At 41.2% G+C, this 21,564-nt stretch overlaps 1 protein-coding gene across 1 annotated transcript; it reads right to left on the reverse strand.

Annotated features, from left to right (window-relative positions):
- Window positions 1-689: 689 nt before the first annotated feature.
- On the reverse strand, window positions 690-14,491 carry TMEM64 (transmembrane protein 64). The gene is given in 5 exon segments (XM_080580746.1): window positions 690-3,247; window positions 6,657-6,812; window positions 12,292-12,954; window positions 12,956-13,174; window positions 13,176-14,491. Coding segments are annotated over 5 exon segments (1,614 nt in total). The 5' UTR covers window positions 13,557-14,491; the 3' UTR covers window positions 690-3,052.
- Between the last annotated feature and the right edge of the window lie 7,073 nt (window positions 14,492-21,564).

Below are 21,564 nucleotides of genomic sequence, written 5' to 3' on the forward strand. Positions count from 1 at the left end.
CAAATTTTACCTCTCAATGCCAGCTGAAGTTTTGCTAAAAAAAAGAAACAGCATAAAAATAGGATATAAAGCTGTTGGACCAAAAAAAAAAAAAAAATTTCCTCTCAGACACTTAGTATAAAGTTAGATTTTGGTAGATTTATTACACAGTTGCTCTTCCCACAAGAAGGAGGAAGTAAAACTGGTGCCATGCAGCAGAAATTCTGTCTTCTACGTGACTTGTAATTTGGGTATGTTTTGCGTATAAAAAGCAGAAATTTCGCCACCACTGCAGCTACAAAAGCATTTGTGAATGTGACTTGTCACATATTATTTAAATTGTTCATACCATCTTTAATTGTAGGACTCATCACATCACTCTTACATTTAAAAATATCAGTCTTTCAGTTCATTGGCACACTTCTCATGAGCACATGGGTACTCTTATTCTTGAATCGAAAAAGGCAGCTACAGATATCAAAATCTTTGAAGTATTTAACAGAATTAAGCAATTATTTCTTTAATAATAATTTTAAAAATGCCCTTCCCTCATCAGTAACTCACCACCCATGGAGTTCATTCTAAAATCCTAACTTGTTACTTCTTCAAGGTAGACAAGTATCTTTGTGTGCACATATAGAGACGACACTTCATTGCACCTTATTTCCAACTACAGCTTTGTAGCAACCTAGACATTTAATACATATCTCTTTAAAGAAATTGGAGTGAATTTATTGTATAAAATTATGATTGGCATGGTACAGAAAAGTTCCTTTTAATGCACATTTCCCATTAACTTGTACACAAATATTACAAGTATCAAGCAAAATGCAAAAGTCTTAAGAACTAGTTCCATACTACAAAAGTGTTCACATAGTGAAGTTACTCTGGTTACAAAGTGTCATGGAAATAAAAGCACTTCAAAATACATATTTGGGAAATGTTCTTGAATAGTCAACACAACCTTAAGTTAGTTAAAAAAACGGAAAGAGAAAACCTCTTCATAACACTACCGCTGATTTAGCAAGATGGAGCAAAATTCAGATCAGTTCATTTATTCAAGGATTGTTCAACTCCAAGGAATAAAACACTTTTAAAAAGTTTAGTTAAGAAAGGGCTCAATCATACTGTGATGACAAATAACGCCATCAAAAGTTATCTGGCTCTCTTGTTTTCACACAGGAGCTGTCAGAGGCAGAGATGTGTAAATGAACACTTCCAGGTATATACAGATTGTCTTTTTAAAAAACAAACAAAAAGGGAGACAATCTGAACTTTGTTATTTAACCAGTTTAGTTCCTAAGGTCACAAGACCCAAGAACAGTCGTCTGCAAAGGATACACATTTAAATAACAAAATTGAATTTTACTACCAAGGAATGCTTAGCTGTCAAGTTATCCACGTACTGTACGTCCTCACAATAAGACTGCCACAGGTTATAAAATCTCTGCTTCCCATCTACCTTGAAGACATGCTGTTCTCTTGCTATTCTCAACAAGACGAAAATGCTTGGACCCTACAAACAGCCTTACAAAAAGGAGGCACAGTCATGTTTTGTTAGAAAATAACACAAAGACTGAAAGCATCCTCAAAAACTTACACAAAAATAACTACAAAATAAGTAATACATTATTGTTGTGTCAGATGACTTGTGTGTGTTTGAGCAATTGAACATTGGTGTGTATATCTACAGGAAACTCACACACACAACATGTCACCTTCAGGCATTATTGTTTTGCTTTTGCCCATACAGACATACATGCATACACACACACAGAAATTATTATCAGGTTATCCAGTCTGTTCAAATGCAGTGAAAAACAGTCCATAGCACGCATAAAAGGAGCATTATCCAATACAGTGTTGTCTTGCAAAAATGGAGTCAGAATTCCTGAGTCTCAGAGACATTACTGTCCTCCTCCATTACTGGATTATTTATTTTTCCAAAGAAAACCTCTAGTTTTCGTTTCTTCACTGTGATGAAATATATAATAGATTGCATCTTTAAAAAAAAAAAAGTAAAACTTTTAGAAAAAAACATACCAACTGAATTTTTAAAGCTTTTTAAAGGGAGGGAGGGATTTACTTATAAAATAAAGGCCACCTTCATGTAAGATTAGTAGTGTTATATCTCATAATTTTTGTTTGAAGGATAGATTTAGCTCCCTATTCTGGAAGCCTTATTACATGCAGGTATGTGAGCTGAAAAACATCAAAAATATTTATAAATAGGATTAACATGGAACAGCCCTTTGTTACAATCACCAAGGTGGTAAAACCAATTCAACAGTTAGCTAATTCATGAAGTTTCCTTCAAATAGTGCTAGTCACTGCAATCTATTATAACTTCTGCGTTTTCCCTTTTCCTTTGCATATTACACAGTGTAACTTAAAATGTTATTTAAGAGCACTTCAGTCCCACAATGTAGGATTTAAGCTTGTGTGAATACATATGCATGGCTCTGCAACATTTTCAATGACTTACAAAAATACATTCAACCAAAATTTTATATAGGGTTCTCTCTTTCCCCTGCCCCCCCAGTCAGAAATGAAGGAAAAGCCAACTGGTCCCATCATTAGCAAAATAATACACTCCAAGGTCTGGAAGCAAAAGCACATTCAAGGATAACGTACATTGAATTGCGTACTTTCTCATTCATCTTTATCAGTAATAAAGTTCTACTGCATATAATTATTCAGCCTTATAAATAATGCTAAGCAGAAAAATATTTACCTCTGTGCTACTTTTCTCAGTTTATAGAAGCATTTCTCAGTTTATAGAAGCAAAGAAAATAAACAAAAAAAACTAAAGTGCAGACTACAGGCCATGATAGGCATAATAAATGACCAAAGGTGCAGCCAGACTTGCATTTACATCTTAAGTTACTTCACCATCTTCTGTTTTTTGCTAGAAGTCACTCCACGTGCAATTCAAGATCTGGTCAGTTGGTTTGTGCCATAGTACAACCTGTAACCATTTGAATATTTTTTTTTCAAAGCTAGTTGAATTGTCCATAGGTATTTCTAGGCAACAGCTTAGGTTCACAAAACCTTACTTTATTAATACTTAAAATCACACAATATTGACACCTCCCCCAGAGAACGCCACTGTCCTTTTGTTGCAGTATGTAGTTGAACCACCGATGCTCGGTTGACAGTCTTTAACAAGAGATGTCTTCATTTCCATCTCACACGCTACAATAGCCGCGTTCAGTTCCACTTGAGCTCGGTGAACAACGTAAAACATAAGTCCTATGCTGATAACAATCTGCAAATAAAACAAAGGAGTGATATAGGCTATATAAACTGTAAGCATGAATATAGAACAACTGTTTAGAACAAAACAAAGTCATCAATGTAAAGATTCATGGAGGCATCTACTGACTTAATACTTCATACACTGAAAGGCAGATGAACTTAACCAACAAGGGGTTCTAACTCAACGTATGCTGCTACTAGCATACCAAAACACAGACAATACATAGAACTTGTGTTAATTTGATTTTAAGATAGAGGTTGTTTGTTTCCATTGTCCCCCACATACCTGTTAGAAAGCAAACCCCTCACCGTATCTCTTGGCAAAACTAACTCCACAAAAAAAATGGCACAGTGTACCACTAGAAAGCAAAACTGCTTTCCGCATACCATGTGAAAGATAGGTTAAAATTTTAATGGTTATCTGGAACTTGCCAAACAGCAGAGGCAGGATGATGCAGAGAAAAGGAAGTAAAACTTCTTGCCCTTGCCCCGCCAGCACAGAAGATTGCAAAAAGCAGCAGTGCTGCTTCTCAGATATCAGGACAAAGTAGGACAGAACCACAGTTTCTGAACAACTTACCTGTACGGGTTGTACTTGCTTTCTAGAGGATGGGCTCTGGGGTGGGAGGGATGTTCATTTTTTTGTTTTAGGAGGAAATATTATCCAAAAGTAAGAATTTTAGTTTACATTTTTTTTGCTCAGTATCGTATTAGAATTTTTTAAACTTTCACCATAGAAATCATCAGGAATAAACTGAGACAACTTTTGCTTAGAAATCACTTGTTTAATGACATTACCACGGACTACACTTCTGAGAGTCAGCCTTTGGTTTCGATAAAACACTGGTTACAGTCTTCTGAAAAATCTGAAAATCCTCCTTATAAAAATATAAATTTTCAAATAAAATCAAGCTGTCTCATAATGACAGTCCCTTTAAAAGAAGTAAAATCTTATGACTTTTTAAAAAATGTTTTATAAAACTAGCTGAAATCCGTAACTTTCTTTAAAAAAGAAAACAAAACATAACTTTATGTTCTGTTGTAAATAAACATAAGCAAAGGTCTGGAGTCCAAAATCTGAACTTCATTAATTGGTAGGGCTATGTTTTCCATGACATTAAAGACCACTTAAAACACCTATCAGCTTGGCATCAAAGTTGCTAGAATATTATAGAGTAAAAGGACTGACAAGTATGGCCATAGTATAATTGCACCAGGAAGGTGTATAGGAATCTCCAGCCCAACCTGCTGCTCAGAGCTGTGAGATCAGACCAGGTTGGTCAGGACTTTTGTCCAGTCGGGTATTGAAAACTTCCAAGGATGAAGACTTGATCACCTCTCCGGGCAGCCTGCTCCTTGCTTGTGGTAAAAAAAAAAAAAAAAATCCCTTCACTAATTCAAGTTACAGGATTCAAAAGATTGCCAACTAAAAAGTCAAAAAGAGACTATGGATACCATATTCTGAATTAATAGGAAAAACCCTATTCTAAGGGCTTACCCAAATATTTAACCTTGACTGGTTTGAGATATTACTATCAATAGCCTCAGTTCCCTAGACGAATAATTTAAAAATACACACACAGACAACCACGAAATGTGAAGGATTTTACAGCTGTTTACTAAACCGAAGTCCCATCAAAGCCACACAGCGAGGCAAAGCACTAGGCAGATGCCTGAGAAAAAAATGGGAGAACATCAGTAATTCCTCCACTAATGGGCTCCCCTTGCCTTACCCAGTCAGCTCTTAAGAACTGCTCTCAAGGTGGTGAGCACTTCTGTTCAAACATTCAACTCGCACTTACCTGAGCAAGTTACACTACACTGGCAACCCATATAACCATGAAGAAGAGTCAATGTCATTATAAAAAAAACTTTAAGGGGGGGACGACACAGGAACAACCACTAAAAACTACTAACTCCTGAAATAACATTTCATGACTAAAATGAAAATGGATCAAGTAACCACTTATTTTCAATTTGATATATTGAAGTTATTTACCTCACAATTGCAAATGCATTTTTAATACTCAAACCTTTCTATTAAGCCTATAAGTGTGTTCCGTTTAAGATAACGACATATAAATAACACAAAACAACACATAAATGTGTTCCATTCCTAAGTTCCATTTAAGAACATACAAGTTTCAGGAGGGTGATGGGTTAAAATGGTTGTAGAGTTAGCTTTTTATCTTAGCATTGTTAAACATCAGCCTTGCGATCATAAAAGAAGGAAGATAAATGACTGCAGCATGAACTGCAAGTCAGCAAACCATGGTAACTGCTGGTCTAACACAACCTGGAAGTGCCAACAATGTCAGATGAGGTTTTAATATATAATCTCATTCTGATATGTTCATTACCTTTATGTTTACAATTGTCTCCAACTTAAGGCTTATCCCCAAGATTTACTGACTAATTATTTCATCAGCTAAGCTCATCAAAAGGTACTGTGCACTGCTGATGAATTTACCTCCTTGCAAAATTAGGATATTTCAATGTAAGCATTAGTAATATGGTATTTCCACAGTACCTTTCATCCTAAAGACCTACGCAAAACTGAAAGCGTGTGGTGTTAATGGTGAACATGGCACAGGTTCTGGGTCAAAGCACCCTAAGCACATAGACTTTTGTGTAGGGGTGGTTTGACAAGTCTAAAATTCGGCAGGAGATTACCACAGAGGGCACCAGAAGAAAAATTAACAGTGCAAAATTGTGGGAGAAATAGAAAAAGAGAACACTGAGCAAGTTCTGCTTTGTATCACACGAGGTATGACAGAATTAAAGTTTAACAGAAGAAAACAAAACCAAAAGAAAGCAGAACATTGGAAACCTGTCCGTCTGGGTTATCAAGCAGTCATTAGGCCCGTGAAAAATGAGTGTCATCTCAGTTTTACGCAATCTACTGAAAATACCAAAGTTATAAATTAAACACTTCTCAAACACCTCCTACTTTTCAATACCATACACCACAGCTCGGCTCTCAGACTGCAGGAGGTCAGCTGCCGCAGACTAGGGAGTTGTTATGCCAACAGAGAGCAGCTCCTAATACTTGAGACAAGCAGCTGCCCCACACATCCTATAGCCCAGCTCTTTTATGCTAGAGGCTCTACAATCTCAAAGAGAAACCAGCAGTGCAGAATCTCTACATCTCATAGACGTTCCTAAGAGCACGGTCTTCAAAGTGAAGATTCAGTGACTTGAAGAGACAATGCTATAGGTACGAAGCTTGCCTACTATCTCCAAAAGCAAAATCCTATCTCAAATCCCACCGGTACGGCTGATGAGCAAGAAATAAAAGGGATAAAGAAATGTTCCCAAACACAAGTAGATGACTGTTTCCAAGAGTAATCGCTTACGAAAGTGGACACAGAGTGACATTACTGCTACCAAACTCTATGAAACCCCTCGTATTAACTTACCTGTAAACTGAATATAAAATAGCCACTAACACTTTGTTCTGCAATCACGTCCTCCATGGTACGCAAGGTAGTGCCCAAGTACGAGTTCAGGAGCTGAGTAGGAAGCAGCCCAACTGAAGAAGCCATCAAGTAGCTGGGTAGTGACAAATCTGTAACCTATTAAAAAAAAAAAATGTAAGAAGCCACAGCACAACCTACATGTGTAACCCATTAGACTGCCTCTCCCAGAAACATCTGTGCCAAAAAATAAAAACAAACTTTTTACTGTCAGAGAATACAATAAAACAATATGTGGCTAGTTTCCATCTGGCTTTTTTAAAGTTACTACATTTTATTTAATTTCATCGTACATTAAACAACATCTCTGTGCAAAAGTCGTAAGTAAGGATGCAATTACACCGTTCACTTAAGACGTTTATTTCTTCATGGTGAACAGAGCCCTATAATTTATGAGACTGTGAAGAAAGTACTTTACCAAAAGTGAAAGTCCAAAGCAAAAATTGATGTATATTATCTATTTTCTATGGGTTTTACAGGTATGGCAACTAATAAAAGAGGTAATTGTTCAAAATGTCACTGTACTAAAGAAGATCGAGGTAAACAGAATGGCAGATACAATTTGCCTCTGCAATGGAAGTTATATAGCTCATTAAAATATATATGTATATATATAAGTGTCTATAGACATATAAATAGACATCATGAAGATTCTCTACCAAAGGTTATTGTATATCAAACTTCAATTAGTGAACAAAACAGTAAATATGACTATAGCTTTTGTTAGTTTTTCCTGGGAAAAAAAAAACACAGGAGTAACACTTCAAGATATCGTCGTCGTCTCTTTGCTGAGAAATTTCTGTTTGTAGTCCATACGTGGACAGTTTACATGGGACAACTTACACAGCACCAGCAGCCATTGAGAAATATTAAAATCAAGATCCAAGAGTCAAATATATATTTATGCAAGAAAATGAAAACGGAATGAAACAATGGGTTAAAAATAAAATGACTATAGAAAAGGCGATTTTGAAACAAGCAGTCTAATGAGTTTTCTAGACTATTCAGTTGATCAAATAATAATAAAACAAGTTCTAATTAAGAACAGCTCCTAACACTGGGAGTCTACATGGAAATTATTGACCTTGACAGTTCTGTACAATGATGAAGACAAGAGAATAGCAGCGGAGTTATTTATTTCATCATACTATTCTTAAAATAACCTTTGATTACTATAAAAGTCACAATGCTGGATTCTCACAGCTCTAAGCACTATGAGTGGAAAGTTTTAGGGAGAAGGAAGAGCAATGGAGGAGGAAAATGCAATGGAGCATGAAGATCAAGAATAATTCATGGGAATAAGATCCAGTAAGCCAATTCCAATCTTCACGCTGTAAATTACAGCTCCCATGGACTTTAATATATATCAGCAAGACAAATAATAAATCTCCTTCTCTACACAAGTTTAATTTAGATTTCTAATGAAAAAGCGCTACATAATCATGTCAGAACTTCATATTTGACTGATGCTTTCAAAACAGTTAAAAAAAAAATAATCATAGTAATCTGGGCCATGTAATAGGGATGCATAACCAAAACTTCCCTTATTGCCAAGAGAATGAAAGAATTGCTATTAAAAGTCTCTGATATACTAATGCTGAGGCAAGATTTGCTAAGTAGGACACTGTCATTAGATCTAATGGAGCTGGGAAACTTCCCAAAGATTGTTTTAACACTCCTGGGCACCTCTTTCTTTTCTGAATATGTATTAAGGACACTCTAGCTGCAGAGGAGCGTGTTTGCACATCTGTCCTAAAGCATCCAGACACCCTGGGCCACGACAGAGACTGCTTCCAAATGAAGGAGAGGCTGCCAACAGACACGCTGGACTGTGATTTGTGCACCCCACTAAAAGGAGAGATAATGAGAGGAAAGAAAGAGTCTGTAGGTGTCCTTTTAACTCCTGGTTTGTGGGGTTTAGATCTACATCAGTATCCCTTCCCCCTGAAAGGGTAGGAAACAGATGGTGTCCCCACCTGAAAAAAATGAGACATTTTCAGTAAAACTTACACATTTTCTTACACTTTCCTTCTGCAGACCTGTACCTGTTCTAGAGGTCTGCCAAACTGCAGTCTGTGTGGCCACACCGCCAAACAGAGGCTCCTAGGACTCTGTTTCTAGGGAGAGCTCACTTCAGCAAAAAAATAACAGCAAAATCACAAAGCAAGCATGGCTACATCTGTGTTACAGGCTGTAGCAACATGTTAAAATAAATTTAAGAACAAACTAACTGCTCTGTTAACAATCGTGTTAAACAGAAACTCTCCCACTGAGCCCTGGACAGGCTGCGTCTGATAAAAACTTTCTTGCTTTCTTTGCAGCTGACCCCTTTGGTTCATTTCTGTCAAAAAACAAATGCTTGTGTCAGGATGCTGTTAGGGGGTCACATGCCTCTGGGGACTGCAGCAGACTTCTCTCCCCTCAATTCATGAGTCCACATGTTTCAGATCAGGTAGGCTTAGCAGCTGAGAGCAATGGACAATTCTGATGCTTTTCACTTACTCCAAAAAAATAAAAAAAAGGTACAGAATAAAAACAACCAGAAAAATAGCTACCAGCTCTCCAACAAGCAAAGTAAGCAGGCTGCATGTGCCTGCAAAGCACTTAACATTTTTTGAACTCTCACTTCACTGCGAAATATTAGTGAAATATTTCTGGAACCAGAGGCATTCGCTTGGACACTAAAATGTTTAGGCAGCTTACTTCTTTTATACAATATCCCTATCAGAAAAGAAAAAAAAAATGAATTTTGATCTAGGCTACACCAGGTACTACAGATAATCAGTTTGCACATACCTATCACCAGGGAGCCACTAGCTGGAAGGAGGTGATAACCTGCATACCGTGCCCCCGTGCAGACCTACCTTCAAAACATTCGGAGATGCAGAGGGGAGAGGGCTGTGCGTGGGCAAACACTTCAGTAGGAGCTATCAGCACAGCACTGGCCACCCTGGCGGCATGTTACAGGATCAACAAATAAGCAAAACCCACTCAAAGAAATATACGAACATGCTTTCATTTTACAAGTCCCTAGGTTTTCCAGAAAGGCACGTAAATACATTACTCTGCTGCTCCCAATACTCAGTGCTTTCCCAGAGAAGAGCAGAATGGCCTCAAGGAGTTTGTGTCCGCCTGGTAAAAAAACTAAGAAGAAGTTCCTTTTTCTTAAAAAGAAATTTTCTACTCAACACCGTTTCAAAAAATACGATCCTATCACTAGTCAAATGCCAGGAAGCTCTCTTCCTTCTTCCCATAAATTTCGCCGCAATTGCAGCTGCCCACAGCGCTCAGCACACGGCGTGTGCCAGCCCTGCAGATGACCCCTCTCACCTCGAGGTTATCACTTGGTCCCCAGACCTCATGTGTCACTTCCTCCCTTCCCTTTCATTCAAGTATGCTCAGTCTCACCAGTTTACTTATAAACACGAATACAGAAAACAAGCATAAACTAGACTGCTGGAAAATTAAAAGATATTTAGGTTTTCTAAAGACTTCAGTTCACTCTTTTTTTAATAATAAGAATAAACCTTGTCAAATTCATTGCTTAAGTTGTGAGCACAGGGAACAGACGGATGGCTAGGATACCCCAAATCCCCTTACATTTTAAATTTAAGTAGTGCATTAAGTTTGCAAATAAGTCAGATTTCAAAGAAATCACAGCTAAGTCTTTGCTGGTAGACTTCTGTATTTCACACAAACCTTAAACTTGACTCAAAGTGAGAAACAGCTTTGGAATCCCAGATTTGGTGCAACATTCTTATTTTTCAGTAATGTAGCAGTTCATGCTAAACATTCTTAATTAAAAATTGAACACTGCATTATTTGACTACCCTGTAAAGTAATAAATCAGGAGTAATAAAAGCAACTCCCCAAACTAATTTTAGCAGGCAACATCCAAGTTATTTGACTTGCTCAATAATCTAGTTTCATCTCATTTCCTATCTGTTATTTTTACACCGAAACCTCAGTAAGAAAATTACTTAGCTCACAGTGCTCCGAGAACACAAAATACTGATTTACAGCATCATTATAATATTACACTGGCCTGACTACTCCACTGAATTGTTTCCAGACATAGCAGAATGGTTAGGCCCGGAAGGAAATCATTTTAATTTGGTAATTCTCTGGTCTTTTCAGATGCAGCGCTGCTGACTACTTCAGGTGAGACCCAGGAGCTATGGACAACTGAGGCACAACAACTCCCAACTATTAAAAGGGTCCCAGTGTAAAAGCTTCATCAGGACCCTGTGCCTTGGGAGGGTCCCAGGCAGCGCTGCCTGCCCTGCTCCCCACTGCTCTCATCCCACTGGCCATGCCTGTCAAAGCATCCTCAGTCCCTTAACAACATAGATGAGTACATAAAACATAAATGAAATGAGATTCTTCTCATTCCTAACCAGGAAATGGTTAAAGGATCTACTTAAAATGAAGTAAGTGGCTACAGCTCTTGAGACTAATGCCCCAGCACCCGCATCTGCTGTTAATTTTATACGCAGCAATGGTTTCTTTGGTGTGCGGGGTAAACCCTGAAAATTCTGTGGATGAACTAGCTTAAGTTCTGCTTAAATAAGAAACTTGGCATTCAGTAACCTCAATTCAACCAGCTGATTCTTCAAAATTAAGCAAGCGCTTCAAAATCAGGACTGCAAATGAGGAAAGTGTGCCGTAAGAAAGTGGCAGACCAAATTGTTTGTTTATAGGGTCTTTTCCTTAAAGCACATAGGAGTTACTGTTAAACATTAAAAATATTTCCCAATCTGGTGTGCTTTGTTTTGATTTCTCCGATTTAGCAGACACAACCGAGGCGTACTACAGCCTGAAACAGATTCTTTAGACAAAGCATTTGGGAAGAGCTGAGGTCTGAAATTGGCACTTCATCAACAGCATGAACTCAAAAAGGTATACACCGTGTCCTTCCTTACTGTCTCCTTTAAGATGATCAAAAAGGACAGAAAGATTGCAAGTTTTAAATAATAAATTACTCATACAGTATGCATCTATCTTCATCTAGAAGCAGGAAAGAAAAGCAATCCAGCCCCTTGGCAGGCTCATTTGAACTCACTTTCACTGATGTACCAAACCCCTTTTCAGCTCTGTGTCCGTATCATACTGCTCTGCCCAAAATACGCTGCCTCTTTCACATGCAAGGACTTAACACCATGTATGGATTTGCTAGATGCACACTACATGCATCAAGTAAAGAAAGAACTTTAATCTGTCCACTACTTTCTTTGCAATGCAAACATTTACGTTAAGTAGGTTAGGGAGTAGCTTAGGCAAGGCTGCTTGAAAATACAACTTTTCCTCCCACTCGGATCACTTTACAAGACACAAGCTGCCAAGTCTTTCTACAGATTTCGCTACAAAGCATCTCGGTGCATCCTCCCAACGCTTAAGCCTCAAAAGGTGGCGAGCAGACCGTAACTCTCAGGCAGTGCCACCGAACGAAGTGCCTCGACAGCGTGCCTCCTCAGGGACATGCGGCGACGCTAGCAGGAGGCACCGGGGTCAGTTTTACCACCGCTAAAGGACACCGAGGCTCCTCGGCTTCCTCCAGCCGGCCCCGTGCGGGACTCACCGCGAAGACGGCGTTCTGCAGCCCGAAGGGGATGGGCGTGAGCCGCGCCAGGGCCACCACCTTGAGGCCGCTGCCGCCCTCCACGACGCGGACGACGGCGCTGAGCGTCGTGCTGCCCTGGATCCTGGCCAGCGCCCAGCGGGCCAGCAGCCGCCTGCAGGCCACGTGGGCCACCAAGGTGCCGACGAGGACGCCGAGCACCATCAGCCCCATGCCCAGCACGAAGCCGTAGAGGTAGCCGGCGGCCACGTTGAGCAGGATGTAGCCCCAGCCGCAGGGGAAGGACACGACGATGAAGCCGGCGGTGAAGAGCAGCACTCCGGCCAGGCTGTCCAGGCTCTCGGCCCAGAGCAGCAGGTCCCGCAGGTACTGGCGCACCAGGGCCAGCGAGGCGAAGCAGAGCGCGGCCAGCACGCACACGCCGAGGCAGCTCTTGCACCAGCAGGTGCCCAGCAGGCAGCAGGAGCAGCGCCAGCCCCGGGCCTCGGCCAGCCCGGCCCCTCCGCCGCCCGCCTCGGGCAGCTGGCACAGCAGCAGCTCGGCCGGCGCCAGCCCGCCCTGCTCGCCGTAGGGCCCCAGCAGCAGCCCGCCGGCCCCCGCCGCCTCCGCCGGGACGAAGCCGTCGCCGCCTCCTCCTCCTCCTCCTCCTCCTCCTCCTCCTGCCGCCGCTCCCCGCCTCCCCGCGCAGCCCACGGCCAGGGGCGGCCGCTCCCTCATCGCCCCGCCATGGCCCGCTGCGGGCGGCGGAGCCCGGCCGAGGGCCGGCCGGGGGCGGGGAAGCGGCAGCGGGGAGGGCGGGAGGGAAGGGGCCGCGCTTCGGCTGCTGCTTCTCGGCCGCCGCCGCCGCCGCCGCCGCCGCCGCTGCCTTCGCGCTGCCTCCCCTCGGCCGCGCCGCCCATCTCCCGCTCGGCTCCGGGAAGCGCCCGGCGGAGCGGCCGTGCCGATGTGGCAGCCCCGGCGCCGCTCAGGCAGCGGATGGGGAGGAGGCTGCGCTCCGGGGGCGGCGGCAGGCAGCGCCCCGCTCCGCTCCGCTCCGCCGCGGGGCTCGGCGGCAGGCAGCGCCCCGCTCCGCCCCCGGCCCGCCCCGCTCCCATCGCATCCGATCCGGCCGGGCGTGCCCCAGCCGGGCGCGGGGAGCCTCCGGAGCCGCCCCCTCGGCCTCGCCTCACGGCCCGGGGCGCCGCCTCCCCCCGGCCCGTGGCCCTCCGTCGGCCCCTGCACGCCCTGGGGGCTCCTCGGCCCGCTTCTCGCAGCCCCTTGGTCATGGAGGAAGTTTAACTGGGGGGCTGAAGCCGGCTGTTTTCTGGCAGAAGTGTGTGCTCGAGGAGACTCTGACTAGCCGGTTACTCCCAGACCCCTGGGATGTGTTGGCTGTTCATCTCCTCCACGTGAATGGGCTTCCGCAAACGCTTCATTTTCTGCCTCTCCACAAAGTAGAGACACCTCTGCCAGGCAGCGTTTGGGGCTTTGGGGTGACAGCAGAGCCCCAAATGGGGAGCCAGCGGCCTCCAGCAGGCCTGAGGCATGCACTGACCCTGCAGGCGGCATCTCCAAGCCTGGGCACCCACGGGGACTTCTGGCACAGTCGCATCCTGCTGCTTGCAGAAATGAGGGCAGCCAACTCACCCGGCCGCTCTTCGTGTGCCTGTAGGCTCCGACACACTTTTGGATGATTTGTGCTCGACTTTTGAGCTGTTGCTAGAAAGAATGGAGCGGCCTGAATAAGCAGGGAGGGCATATTTTGGATGGGTGTTTTCTCAGAAGCCTCGCCTCTGCACGCAGGCTTCGCGCTTCGCTATTGCTCTGGCGTTACTAATGATAGCAACAGCACAGAGCAGAAAGGGTTCTGTTTTCTTTACAGCATTTAAAAGTACAATATGCTCCGGTGGAGTTATATTCTTCTGCTGGGAAATTTACCAGCGTATACAAAACGAGAATGTGTGTGGGAGTTGTAAAGGTTAAAAGATGATTAAATAAAAAAAATACCCAAATCTCAAAATGAAGAACGTGTCTTGAGGAACATACCACAAATATGTTCACTTGCAAAATATGCCACCACAAATGATATAACCTGGGTAATCCAACAAATCAGCCTAAGAAAATGACAGATGTCTTTGAGCACCACAGCAGAATGAAACAATCCTGGCAGACTGTACAGCAGGGAAGCTGCAGATAAATACCCATGGCATAATCTGTTGTGTTTTTTTTTTTTCTTTTTCCTTTTTTTTTTTTTCCCTGTTATCAGTATCTGAATATGATTTGATTTTGTGTGTGCTCTTTTCTCATGATGTAAACACAGGCAGGGTGTATATCCATAATAACGGCAAGAAAACCCAGCATCCCTGCTCATGAAGGATGATGGGCATACTTACCTTCAGTAAGGCAAACTGGGGAGAAGTGGTAAGGTAGGTTCAGTAGAATACCAAGAAGACAAAATATTAATTTCTGATTTTATACTAAGATCAAATATTCCTTACAAGCAGATTCAGCTCGTGTATATTTCTGTTCAGTACGCTTGCTTCCACAGACAATGAAAAAGCCTGAATGGAGATGTCTTTCAGAGTTGCATACTTTATGCTGCCCCTATATTTCTCCATTTAAAGCACATAACCTTGTGCTCAGAGCTGTCATGAATCATCTGCTGCCACTCCTGAAGGTTGCAGGGTTCTGTATTTATAATCGCAGGAAGCAGATCTGAAAAGGACCACAAAATTGTACGAGTAACACAATGGCCCACCTCAGTTACAGTGTTGACATTAGACTCCAACCTATAAAATTATTTTATCTAGGTCATTAGTGGAGATTCTTCTACTGTCCCTACGAGGATGAAGGATGGAATTCCTTGATCTCACCCTCTGCCTGCCTCCCCTAAAATGGCTAATCCTGTCATCGTACAGATCCTTGGAGCAACAGCTCAGGAAGCAAAGACAACACACAGCCAGATTTTGGATGAGCATGGAGCTGAAACATCTTTGGACAAACATCTAAGCGAGGCCACGGGGTGATCAGCAGGAGCCCGGCAGAACTGGGAGTCTTTCCTGCGTGCAGAGCCAGTGCAGCCACAGAGCTGAGAGGCAGCATCGGCTGGCTCCTGCAAGTCTTGCCAGCATGCCTACTTTCTTATCATCTGAAGGGACCAAAAAGCAACCTCACCCTTGAAAAACTGCCAGCTGCTGGGCTAAATGGTCTGCCTTTCAGACTTACTAGTCAGTGAATCACAAAGTATTCCTATAGCAGAGATGAAGTAGTTGCAGTGGACTGATGATATAAGAAAGGCAAGATCTGTAAGGGAAGGCAGTTGTCTTTTGATAGACCAATCACTGTACTTTTTTTTTTTTTTAAAAAAAAAAAAAAAAAAAGAAAGAAAGAAAGAAAGAAAACAAGCTATTGAGCACACTGCTCCTGGACACTTTGTGCTCCAAAAGGTAGCTTTTTTTTTTTTTTTTTTTCCCCAAGTTAATTGATTTAGTAAATAATTTCCAACAAATGTTGTCTAACCCGTTCTTTAAAAAAACACTTCTGGCCTTGTATGCCTCAGAAATTATATGAAGTAGTCAAAATAAAAGTTACAGATTTAGTACATGTGAGTTTAAATATTTACATTACATCAATTGGGACTGCTCCTTTACTTCCTCATGCTGAGGTACTTCATCAATCATTTAAGGTAATTTTTTTCCTCTCTTTATATTTTATTTTACTATTTGCCAGCAAATCAATTTGAAACCTGCTTCAAGAAAACATGTTTCTATAGGAAGGTGCTCTCATGATGTGGTATGTTGTACTGGATATTGAAGAAGTTTCATCATGTGAGTATTCTTCCAGGCCCATGTTGTAAGTCCAGGATATTTTTGTCAGGAGTAACTGCTTTTTGACCCCAGCAAACTGATTTTGTCACCAGAAGTGCCTCCATCTTATCTGCAGTGTTCCTTGTCATTTGTCCTCCACGTCCACGTGGAGGAAGGAGCACACACTTTGCTCATGCAGGCAAGGCAGATTTTGCTGTTTAACAGAGGACGAGTTGCAAAGAGTTGGGGGAAAATATTAACAAGGAGCAAGCTATGACCAGAGGAGGTATTCTGGTAGACCAAAGTAGGTCCACAGGCTCCAGGCTGGGCACCACTGATTTAGCCTGTTCTGGCAGGAATGTTACATTTGCATTCACAGCTTTGTCAGTGAATGAGAACTATGCTAAAGGATAATGCTAAAGGATAAAAAGCCATCATGTATCTTTATATGAGATTTTTTAGTTATCCAGTGAAAGGTGATAGTTTGGAAGTTGTGTCAGGAACAGGAGGTGGAAGAACAAAAACAACACTATTAGCACATTAGGATCATCCATTTGTTTTTTGGACAGATATTGATCAAGATGTAACAAAGTTTGCATGGCTTTCACCTGGAGTTATTTAAATTTTTAAATAAAAGACATAAACATAAAAAATAGAATACCCATAAAACTCAATGAATGTGCCCATAGAGAGTACTATTTATTAAGCCGTAGAGTGGGAATCCAGACTGTTATTTTGCAGCTTGATTGATTAAGTGTCTACATATAGGACTTGAAACTATTACTTTATTTATAGTCCCAGCCTCCCAGCTGAGTGCCATACAATCATGTTAAAAACATTCAATAATTTGATATACTGTCATAAACTCCTATAATTCAGAAACTTGATGCATTTTCATATGTTTGTACAGAAAACGTGGTTAATATAGCAATTTTACAAAAACAAAACAAAAAAAAATCACCCACATTACAAACAGATTTTTTTAGAACTCTATGTATAGGCATGAAAGAAAATTAAATTCATTATGCAATGTGCTGACATATTTACACTGAAGGGAAGATTCTGAGACATCACTCTGGTGTTCGATATTATATAAATAGTGCCAGAGCTTAAACAAGTCCATTTCACTTGTAGTATGGAAATTTGTGGTGGTTTACAGAGTATTCCTTAGAGTATCCTAGCTGAGAAAGAGTAAATGAGAAATCTAAAACTTTGCTATACATAAAGCAAAAATACAGCAATATGCTTGGTACATTTATATCTGCTTTCAGCTGTTTCAGTAACAGAAAACTTACAATAATTCTTCTTAAAGACTCACATGGGATTTTTTCTCACAAAAGGATATCCTTAGGTTTATAGAAGAAACTTCCGCCTATTTTTCATCCCATGAGATGACTGCTTTGTTGCCAAAAGACCCCATTAGTCAGGGGCAGTTGGTGTAATGTAGTGCAGCTAGCCAAAAGTTTGGAAGTCGTGAAACTGGTCTTGAGGACTAGGCTAGCATTGGCAGCCCTAGGAAGTGGTAAGCTGTGGAAGAAAGACCCTTATTATATTCATACTGTCTTCCTGAATTGTACTGCGCAGAAGTGGGATGTACCTCACAGTGTTAACCATGGAATTATTTACTTTAACTGGGGCCACAAACAGGGAATCTATGTTCTCATGCAGCAGAATACCTGATGCAGTTCTTGAGAGTGCTAATGTTTAGAAATGTTGTTTTGCTTGGAAGGTGTTCTTTCAAAATGCATTTTAGAGGACATGAAATAACGCCCGGTGAGCAAAGCATACTTAAATAGGTAACTGTTTTAGCAAAGTAATTTGGCGAGGTTCCTTACATACAATCTCTTCTCCACTTAAAAGTAACTAAAAGAAGAAACATATCTAAATGCATACCATAGTCAGGACTTTTAATCTTTTTTTTTTCTTTTAAACTTTTAATGGGAGGAGTTTAGGAAAATGGAAATGTTAACGTATCCTTTGTACCACATTCCCATGCTTCCATGGCTTTCTAGCAGCATTCCTTGCAACAAGCTATCACATTCATTTTGATACATCTGCAACACTATTAACTCAATCCCATAAGTAAAAGATATATCTATCTCATTTCAAAACATACTAGACTGAGTTGCAAAGCAAAGAAAAATAGACTGCATTTTCACTGTTTCCATGGCAAGGGTATAGTTCTAGCAGGTTATCAATTGAAGGTCAATTTCTCGTTATATTTTTGGACTACTGATTTTTGTAAAAGTATTTACCATTAAAGGTTAACCCAAGATCCAAAGATTCTGGCTTAACAGCACAGTAATATTTGACTGAGTTTTCCCGTTAAGCTTTTTCCTGTTAAGCTTTGTCAAGCAGCTTTAACATTAGTTTCAAGGCAGCACTGAAGCAGAACATCGTATTTGAGTTTGTGGGTTGGATAAACAAACACATATTTAAGAGTTTGCTGGTACAAAGCAGGCCATTGATCTCAGTTGCAGCAGTCAAAGATCAGAAAGAAGCTCAATGGATTTATTTTTTATATGTTGTCTTGATTTATAATTAGCTTTTAAGTAGCAAAATTTAAGGAGCTCTTTCCCATCTTTGTTGTTATTCCTTTATCTGAGAAACCACAATGTGGTAAATGCCGGCAGGCATTGAGCTGTTTTTTATGCCTCTGAAGAAGGACGAGGATTGAAAAATTTCCAGTTTCTAAAATCAATGGCTTCTTGTCTAAGCATTACACTGTATCAGGCAGTGTTACTGCAACAAAACACAGTTACATCAATTTACATGTTTACAATCCTGGTTGTAGTATATCTATTAAATTATTTGTTTTCCTTAGTTTCCAGCGAGACAAAATAATGAGTACAAACTTCCTCTGAGGGTACATTCATATTTTACATTAGATACCAGTGGAAAAAAAAAAAAAAACTGTTTGAAGCCTCATTTGCTTCCCATTCTAATTATTATGGTCCTAGCCCCATGCAAAAGAGCGTTTTAACTTGAAGCCCTGTAAGTCAGAGTTCAGCAGGCAGCCTGACCCTCCTCTGCTGTGTTCAGAGGAGTGGCAGATTATGGCTGAGTTCAGAAAATGGTTCCCAGTCTCTTGTAAGTGTTCTCACCTCTTAAGTGCTGAGACTGAGACATGGAAAGTGTGGAAGACCACTTCTTGCCAGCTGTTTCTATGATCTGGTGTCCACTCAGCTACTCTAACAGCTGGGATCACGAACACCACATAGTTGAAAGAGCAGCAATCCATTAGGCTCAAAATAAAGATTTTGTTAAAGGCTTGGAATGCCCTCTCTTTCTTTTGAAGCATTCAGTAGTCCACAGCAGGCTTAGCAAGCACTCAGGAACTCCTAAGAGGTGCTCCACATCAAGCAGCTTAGGAGACAGACATAGAATACAAACAATATGGTTGATAGATGAGTGAGAGAGAGCTAACAGGACTTAAAGAAAATGTGTTGATAGTAAACCATGTGAAAAACGGCTGTGGTTTGTTTTTTCCTTTCTTTCTTTTTTTTTTTTTTTTCCATCTCCCTTAAGTCAAAAAAGGTGCTGAAAACACAGAAATGCTCTTTGGTAACTCTATATGGAGTCACACATGAGAGGCTACAAGAGACAGCACTGAGGGACAGGGGCTGTGTCCCTCTCTCCAGCCCCAAAGTACTTTGTCCAGAGCACCCTCCATGTGCCCTTTTCTGTACTTGAGGGCAGATTTTCCATAATGAGGAGGAACCTGCAAGGCTGAAAGAGACAACCCTATACACAGTAATTAAGATTAATGTGTTTGAAAAATATGAAACCTGTGTACAGAGCAGATCTCTATAGGGCACACAGCTTATGCAAGTAGGAGTCCAGGTGCATGGCAATTTGGACTTTTGAAAACAAACACTCCCAAATTGCACCTCTTACTCAGCTCAACAGGGCTGGAATAGCTGTGTTAAAAAAACCTTATGACATGTTGAAACTACTTATTGATTCTAAGATTGACTTAAACTGCTTTAACACTGATACCTGAAAGCATGTGTTTAAACTAAGGTTATTTAGTAAACCTCGTTTAAATGATGTTGCTAGATAAAATAAAGTAAAAAATAAAAAAGGACACCAAACCTGATCTTGCAAAGACTTAACATGACATGAATTTTAGTCGTATAAGGAGGCACTTTGGTCTGCCCTCTTTCCGCAGTCAGTAAAATTCAAATAAAAATTGTAGACAGTTGGATACAGCATTACTAAACAAACAGAAAAGCTACATGTCACTGATAGGCATGCTCGGGCACAGACTTCCGCAAAACTTGAAAACATCCAGAGGTTTCCATTGCTGTGCTTTACAGCTCTTCTCTTCTTCAGCTCAGACCTTGTTAGTGTAGGTGGTTGGTAGGATTTTTAAGCCGTCTGCACCATTGCTGCTCAACCTTTATTTAACAAACTTCAATAGTTTCCACTGGACTACAACAAATCTTTCAACTGCCTGACTTTCCTGTATGTTGCTTTCCCAAAACACTATATAAGCATTTACTGTTGGATTTATTGCCTCCATCTGTCCCTTGGAGCACTTAAAATTACCTTTATAAAATATGCATGCATTAAATTAAGCACATTATACATTTGAATGAATCTGCTTTAAAGTGCCTTCCAAGTCATCAAACGAAATAGGCAGCCTGCATACCCAGCTACCCCTTTAGAAAATAAACGCATCAGCAGCATACCAAAGATAGCCCAGGAAGATGTTCTCAGCCACTAAATGCAGTTTTTCCACGTTATTCCTCCCAAAGAAACACAAATTATTATACGACCCATTGTAGCAAGTCCTAATTTAGGGAGATAATTTCTTCTTCATTGAAAGTGCACCTTAAAAGCTTTCTCCAACACTGGCCCGGCTGTCTTTAAAAAACCTCTGTGTAGGAGGTAATGCGTTTGCTTGATTGTTTACTTCTTGTAAACAGAAATAGAAATAAGGCAGAGGGGTTAATTTAGACACAAAGTTAGTTTGTACAAAAACTGGGATTTGAAATCCCAGTAGTTCTTTTCTCCTATTACACAAATTTAATTTTTGTGAGTTCTTTTCCTTAACAAGTTCAAAGATGAATATATTTTTTCTTTCAAAAGAAAGTTTAGGATTCTGCACCTGGGCAACCCTGGCTATGTGTACGGACTGGGGGATGAGATGCTGGAGATCAGCCCCACGGAAAGGGATCTGGGGATTTTGGTCGACAGCAAGCTGAACATGAGCCAGCAGCATGCCTTGGTGTCCAGGAGGGCCAGCTGTATCCTGGGGTGCATCAAGAATGGCATTGCTAGCTGGTCAAGGGATTGTCCTGCTCTGATCTGCGCTGTGCGGCCTCACCTTGAGTACTGTGTGCAGTTTGGGGTGCCACAACATCAGAAGGACATAAAACTATTAGAGAGTGTCCATATGAGTGTTGTAAAGTTGGTGAAAGCTCTAGAGGGCAAGATGTATGAGGAGCGGCTGAGGTCCCTTGGTTTGTTCAGCCCAGCGCAG

Source organism: Anser brachyrhynchus (genome assembly GCF_964034855.1).
Source record: "Anser brachyrhynchus genome assembly, chromosome: 2".
NCBI lineage: Eukaryota > Metazoa > Chordata > Aves > Anseriformes > Anatidae > Anser > Anser brachyrhynchus.